Source organism: Pleuronectes platessa, chromosome 5 (genome assembly GCF_947347685.1).
Source record: "Pleuronectes platessa chromosome 5, fPlePla1.1, whole genome shotgun sequence".
Classification (NCBI taxonomy): Eukaryota; Metazoa; Chordata; class Actinopteri; order Pleuronectiformes; family Pleuronectidae; genus Pleuronectes; species Pleuronectes platessa.
In genome coordinates, this window is record NC_070630.1 from 15547703 (window position 1) to 15555257 (window position 7555).

The window sequence follows — 7555 nt, forward strand, 5'->3', positions numbered from 1 at the left end:
CACCACTAGCCTGCTGGAGTTCATTTTTGTAGGGCTCTGGCTGCTCCTCCTCTTCCTCCTCATCCTCCTCGCACAAAGAAGCAGATATAGCAGCACCGGACCGTCTCGAGTCGCATCAAAACGCCCCAAACAGCCGGCGTCTGTATTATTTTATAACAGTAGATAGAACAGGATTGGTCAATAACGAGGGGAAGTCTTCTCTGGCTCGCAGGTGTAGTCCATCCTCGTGGCATTGGAGTAAGGAAGTGACCAGGAGCCACTTCCTGTCACGCTCCTCTGATCGGTGCTAGGCAAAATGTTCACTTCTTGAAAGGCCTTGACAGCTGATGCCATGTGGGCCAATGTTGTTGTCATTGGAGTAAAGAATATTATGTTCCTGCTATATCGGCTGTACGTTCTGTTTGTATAGACAATCGAAACAACCGAACAAAAACAACGAAACAACAATGTGACTCACACACATTCTAATTTCAAGATTAAACACTAGGAAGGAAAAAGTTAATTTATAAATCATTTGTGTGAAGGCCTTTTATCTGGCCCCAACTGTTCATGCCCCCACCGCCTGTGTTTATTGCAAACAGTTCAGTCAGACACATAGACTAGAAAAGAAAGTTGAAATCCTAACAATACACCTGAACACTGTTGCCTGGCAACCGTTAGCCTCGCGACCATCCCGCAGCTCCTCCACGCGGCAGCGGGGCCCGGTGCCACAGTGTCCGCTCCTCCAGCTCCTCCACGCGGCTACACCTCCCTCTGCTCAGCGGGGACCTACCGCAGCGGGCTCCATGGGTCAGAGCTCCAGCTGCACACGGCCAACCCGAGCCCTTCTCAGTGTGTTAGCGGAGGAGGCTGGGAGGATTTATCACCAGACGATTGGGACATGTCAGAAAGGTGAGCCAGAACAAGCGGGGGCTGCATGAACACATTAGATACCGTGTTAAAGTGTCTGTGCTGTTTGACAATGTAATCCCGTTATGTGTCTCAAATGACCGCTGAGGTGAGCTTTAAAGTTTGAGTTGAACTAGCCAGGTCTAGCTTACTTAGTGCCAAAGCTTTAAAGCGTTTAATTACAACTTAAATATATTAATTATATATTAAATTATTTTATATGGTAACTATCTAGCAAACCACAGGACGGGTAGTACATATTAAAGCTATGGAATATAGATTTAAAGCTATAGAAGTAGCAGTGTGCAGCGATCCCCCTCATACAGAGACTGTTACCTGCTCAGGTGTCCTCCGCTGCCATGGCAACGGGTTCTAATCTGCATTGTCAGGCCCAGTTCACTGTAACTTAAACCACACACACACACACACACACACACACACACACACACACACACACACACACACACACACATGCTGCAGGGCTTACATTACTCTTCAAACCGGGATCAGGGATGTGAGCCTGTGTCTGTCCTCCTCTTCTCTTTTTGTCTCTGTCTCAGTTCTTCAGGTGTGAACACTCTCAGCGGCAGCCTCCCCAAATCCCACTCGTCCCAGTACTCGGACCCCGGTGTTGCACGCACTCCCCTCTCTGTGGACCACAGTCCTGATTCAGGACTAGTATCCACACCAGTGAGTGGCACACACACACACACACACACACACACACACACACACACACGTATCCTGGAATCGATCTGTTAATTGATTGTTGGCGTTGAGGGGTTGGCCGGTGTGCAGAGCAGGGGAGATCAGAGCGGGTGACATATCTCTGTGAGGAGGACAGTTAACCGGTTGAATCACTTTGGAGGTTCCTGTCCTCAATCATTCAAATCAAGTTGAATTATTTGAATTGCCTCACTAGTGAGACCACAGATCAGAGTTCGGCTCCTAGCTCAGAGCTGTCAGAGCCTCGAGACTTCAGAACAAACGGCTCTCAGTAGGTTCTAATTCAAGCTTTTATCAGCCTAACCCCAACCCTAACCCACTTTGCATTGACTTCCATTCATTGTGAGCAGCCTAACCAAAACCTTATACTTACCCTTAATCATGAACATTTCTCATCTTCCCCTGCAGCGTAACAACCAAAACTAAATTCCTAATGTTAACCCCCCTTAAAGCACGTCTGCACCCTCCAACAGTCCTTTGTTAAAGCGAGGACTGGCCAAAATGTCCTCAAGCTGGTCTATACTCAAACTGGTCCCCACAAAGACATAAGTTAGGACCCTGCTGTTCACCTTGATGGCACTCCTTCCTCTCCCTTCACGTATTTAGCTCAGACTCCGTCTCCACACCTCTCCTGTGTCCACCCCTCTTTCTCTCCATCCTTTCATCTTCAAATCTTTCAATTAGTCCTTCTCCACCCCCCCCCCCCCCTGACTCCCCCCCTCTCTGAACTGAACCTAATATTCTCAGTCTATTCTCCGCACTCTCTTTTCTACCCCCAGGCCACTATAGTCTCTCTGCTGGATTGCTACTCAGAATGATTTTCTTTTTTAACCCTCTTGACTATTTGAATAACGGAAGATGAAAACTGGCTTCTTACCTAATCCTCCCCACTGGTGGTTAAAAATACCTTCATGTCCTCATGATTCTGTGTATCGCTTCAAATCCTGCAGCAAAATGGTGTTTCTAATAAAGGATAAGTAGATAATGCCTACTGCTAATGGGCTGTTTTCACTGCTGGTGTTTGCTTCTGTTTTACTATTTAACCCTTTGCATCAGATATACTTGTTTTTCATATGTTGTGAGCATGGGGCCTGGGGCTGTTGGTCTGAGTGTTCAGCCAATGAGGCTCGGTGGTGAAGCGAAGTGGGGTCATTCTCACTGTATGTCTCAATTAACCGAGAGAGGTGTAGGATTACTCCGGGTGAACAGGATGTTTGTTAGGTGCTTGAAAAGGTCAAGGCAGTAATCCACCACCCTCTCCCACTGTGCTAACTAATACCAATGTTTGCATAATAACGAATGGCAAAGAAAAAGGATCAGGTGGGACGAGTATGTTAATAATTTAAAATGTGTCCACATTAATCCTAGACAATATCTTGATGGGTAAAAAAGTGGTGTTAGGAGTTTGTGAGAGATGGACACAGTTTTGCAAGTTATTAAATCAATTTATATTGGACAAGTTGACCGATTATTCCACCGCATGAAATACACAAATGTTTGATCCTACACTTCCCATAATGCAATTTAATATTGTCTTTATTAGAAATCTTGTCCTTGTGGTTCTGAACTGAAGAAATTAATATTTGCATGTTTAACATGAGATGTACATTTGATCAGTTTATTTGAATGTTGCTGTTGGTGAGTCTTACGTTAGATTGTGAACGGTGGGATGTGATGCCTGCCATACTGTAGTTGGTTAAATAATATCAATGTCATGTCTGGAAATCTAGTGAGGACCAAAACACAGTGTGGAATTTTGATAGAGCACGAAGGCAAACAAGCCCAGAACGTGCAGACAAGCAACAGTGGCACATGGGAAACCAAGGGGGAAAGTGAAACACAAGCACTGGAGGGATGTTAACAGAACTGAAGCATGATCAAAAAATCCATAGATGTTAACAGACAGACTGACAGAGGAGAGTGAGCAGTACATAGACTATAAACACTACAGGGCTCAGAGAGAACTCAGGTGACACATTAGAACTGTGGGCTGACAATCACAGGAGCTGGGAAATCAGACTCAGTAAGTAAAATGAGAGACACATACAAGGAAAGTAGTTTCAAAGTAAAATAGGAGATAATGATAAAAACAAAACAAAAATCATATGAGAACACATTTGAAGTAACATAAGAATACGTTAAAATGACATTTAAAAGAAAAGGAAATAAAAAAAGAGATACAACAATTTTTTCTTGAAATTTTGGTAAGAATAATTTATAATATATAATAATAATCCTTATGTGTGTTGTATTTATTGTGTTTTTATGTTTCTATGTTCATTGTATGCACCAATTACCAGAGCGAATTCCTGGTAGGTGTAAACCTACTTGGCAATAAATACTTTCTGATTCTGATTCTGATTCTTACAATTTCAGTGCTCGGGCCATAAAAAATTAAATTAAATTAAATTAAATTAAATTAAGTCAAATTAAATCAATCCTGCGCAGTCTGCTTCTGCGCAGGAGGTGCGCATTATTTATTTTTTTAAAGAAAATTTAAAAAAAAAGTATAATAACAAAAAGCCAATTCATTTGCCTGAAAAAAATAATAACCAGGATTTATCAACCCATGAAAGTACCAAATATAAAATTCAATTTCAAAAATTTCTAGGACTGCAATGCAGCACTGAGCAGGCCCGAGCACATGCATGCATTGCATGCGGGCTGATGACAGGCAGGTGTGCCACGGAACCTGCTAGGAAAACCACGCCAACACGCACGCACGCACGCACGCACGCACGCACGCACACACACACACACGAGGACAAGGTAGCCACGGTGTAAACTTCGTAAATTGACAATATACTTGGTGAGAGGGACACGACTCATCACATCTTCATTGAAGGGTCTAGTCTAGTATACTGATGTACATGTGTCATGAGGAATATGTTGTAATGACTATTGATTAAAGTTCTTCCTCTTCCTCTTCTTCGTCTGTTAGCTCCCATCAAGTCGGTTCCGGTTCGTGTCGTGGCATCGCCTGGAGCAGTGTGATGTCAGAGGCGACCAGCTGACCTGCCCCAGGGTCAGAGAAGGTGGGTGATCGATACGGGAAAAGGCTCTTTGATCAATCCCTCTTTGTGCTATGTTTGATGCAGTAAAGTTTGTTTAATGGCACAGAAGGAAGCGAAATGGGATTTCAAAAATATCAAATTTAATTTGAATAGCTCTTGTTCAAAAATTGCAATTTTCCTCATAGGGCTTAACAGGATGTAAAACCCTCTGTCCTTAATCCTCATCTAGAACGAGGGAAAACTATAAAAATGAACATTTTAATTGGAAAGACAAAAGGTAGAAACCTCCGAGAGGCCCAGGTGAGGGATCCTCTCCCAGGACAGAAGTGTAGTAGGTGCTCTGTGTAGCAGGGGAACAAAAAGGGAGATGTGTATACATTTTTATCAACTTACTATGGTATAAAAAAAGAGAATGGCTTTTTATATAAAATGAGTTATCAAGAAATTACTGTGACAAAGCATTCAAACCACCAACTGATGGATTATGAAAAACTTTTTCACCCGACGAATGATGGTGATGGGAACATAAAACTCTGTGTTTTTCCAACTTTACAAAGGACCATCAGAGGAGGAGCTGTTTCAAAGAGAGGGGGATGACGTCCCAGTGGAGAGATGGACAGGGAGGAGGAGGAGGGAGGATGAAGGGCAGAGATGGGAGGAGAGGCTGCAAGAAAACTGGGAAAACTGTCTGGTAAGATAGCAAGCGTGTGTGTATGTGTGTATCTGTGGCATTAAAGATGTACAGTGCAGGAGGAGAACAGAGAGATTGATGGAGAGAGGTAGTGATGAGAACGAGAGAAAGATAGACACTCTCTCTCTCTCTTCTCAGGAGTTGAACCTGTCCTATCAGAACCTGGGCGATCCCTTCCAGAAAGAGAATTTCCTGCGGATCCTGCGGCGGTTGATCCGCGTGGAGACACTGCAGCTTGTGGACAACTCCCTCACCGACCTGAGTTCTGTACGTCTGCCAAGGTATACACCGCATTACCCAGACTGCACCACAACACCCCCTTCCCTCAGGGTTCTTCCTCTTGCAAAATTGACTCAGCTTAATATTTAGTGACGTGCAGGATAAAGGAATCTATGAATCATTGTTATGGATTATTTTACCCTTTATATGTGTCAGACTTTCCTTGGTCAGCGTGTAAGGCTCCAAATGTTGGAGTTTCCAGTTGGCAGCTCCACCAACTTTTTGAAACTCACTTCACAGTTTGAAACGGTTTCACTTTGAGGGGAATTCAAAAGAAATTGTTCAGTGATTTTTAGCGATATCACTGTTGAAGTTAGATGTAATACTTTTCCCTTCTTAGTACATTTTTTAACTTTTTTGTTCTGTCCTGTGTAATATGTCCTATTCAATTTTTGATTTCCCTGGCCACAAGATATAATTATGCTTCATCATTTTTATCAGATGCAGTCCCACTGTTTAGTTTCCAGTTTATATAAAATACCACAAATAGAAAACATTTTTTTACTACTTCATCGTATGTAAAGTTATTTTGGATGACAGAAGCCAGAAGAGGAAAGCTAAGTGATATTTGTGTTTGGTTTGTGCAGGTGCAAAATGTTGAACCTGCACCGGAACCACCTGGTTTGCTTGCGTCAGCTGCCAAAGCTCCCAGCAGTGGAGCACCTGTGTTTGTCTGACAACGCCATTGGCTCCCTGGTGGGACTGGGAGCTCTGGAGAACAGCCCGCTGCGCTCCCTGACCCTGACCCACAACCCAGTGACCTTCACTCAGGACTACCGTGCACGGTGAGGAGAGGGTGAAAGGGGAGAAGGCATTGTTCACCTTCCTTATTGTAACTCTCTCTCTCTAAATTTGTCTGCAGAGTTTTCTCCTGTTTGCCAAAGCTTGAAGTCCTGGATGCTATCCCCAAGTTGCCAGAAGACTCTCTGCCCACCAGACTACATTTCCCAGAAACCACCAGGATGTGCAACATTTTGTGACGTTCTCCTATGGATGGATTCTGACTCAGATCTCCAAAGCTTCAGCAAAGTATTTCCCACTTTGAAACTGCACTGGAGGGTTGACTGACCCACAGAGGAGGCCCACTGGTATCCAGTCATTTACAACTGTCACTTTTTTAAGCCACAGTGAAAAGACACTGTAATGGTAATGTGGTCCAAGGCCACGTCAACGTTTTTTTTTATATAAATCGATTAGTTAATCATATACTTTTTAAACTTTTGTATGGGGGAACTTGGATAATAAAAACTAAATACTGTCAAATCATTTGAACTAAGAGTGGTGCAGTACAAATCAGAGTAAAACATTCCCACTACGTATGTAAGATATGTGATTGACGTTTGATATTTTACAGTTCAAACAAACTTTTTTACGAATAAGAAAAAATACAAAATAAAACAAATGTCATGAATGATCATGACAAACGTTGGCTTTGATGGAGGCAGAAAGAGCGGAGGCTGATCAGATTGCTTCATGACTCATCTCTGCCAACTCAACATCTCTCAGGACTTCACTGTGCAGACGCACAAACCTTTCTCTGCTACACACTGCACCAAACACACACAGACACAAACTCAAATTAAACAGTGTTTCTGAGCTAATATCATTCTCCATCACACTCAGCTAATATGCAGCTTCTGTGATAGATGTACATGTTAATGACTGAGTGTTTACTCTGCTCTACACGTGTAATAATCTGAGGAGAGAAACAGGACATCCGCTCTGCACCCTTATCAAACATTTAGTGCCCAGTCTCTGTGGGATAATGGCCTCTTGTGTCCTCTGACTGACCGGGCAATGATCCGTAAGCCTCATGAAGCAGGTCACACAAACAAGACACACACGCATGCACCTGAATACACAACACAAAGAGCAATCCTTGCACTCACTGTGGCAGGATTTAATCCCCATTAAAAGCATGTACACTCATGTTCCTGCATAGTGCTTTGGATAAAGA

The 7555-nt window shown here is 43.2% G+C and overlaps 1 protein-coding gene across 1 annotated transcript; it reads left to right on the forward strand.

The window, feature by feature from the left end:
- The first annotated feature begins 805 nt into the window (after positions 1 to 805).
- LOC128440112 (uncharacterized) lies at positions 806 to 6612 on the forward strand. Its single transcript, XM_053422710.1, has 6 exons — positions 806 to 1578; positions 4556 to 4649; positions 5186 to 5319; positions 5458 to 5600; positions 6186 to 6383; positions 6461 to 6612. The coding sequence occupies exons 1-6, from the start codon at positions 1360 to 1362 to the stop codon at positions 6576 to 6578; spliced, it is 906 nt and encodes a 301-aa protein (XP_053278685.1). The 5' UTR covers positions 806 to 1359; the 3' UTR covers positions 6579 to 6612.
- Positions 6613 to 7555: the final 943 nt, after the last annotated feature.

Coding starts and splice junctions, on each gene's coding strand:
- LOC128440112 (XM_053422710.1), top strand. CDS start 1,360: ATGCTGCAGGGCTTACATTACTCTTCAAACCGGGATCAGGGATGTGAG. Junction 5,601..6,185: donor AGTTCTGTACGTCTGCCAAG/GTATACACCGCA, acceptor TGGTTTGTGCAG/GTGCAAAATGTTGAACCTGC. Junction 6,384..6,460: donor ACTCAGGACTACCGTGCACG/GTGAGGAGAGGG, acceptor ATTTGTCTGCAG/AGTTTTCTCCTGTTTGCCAA.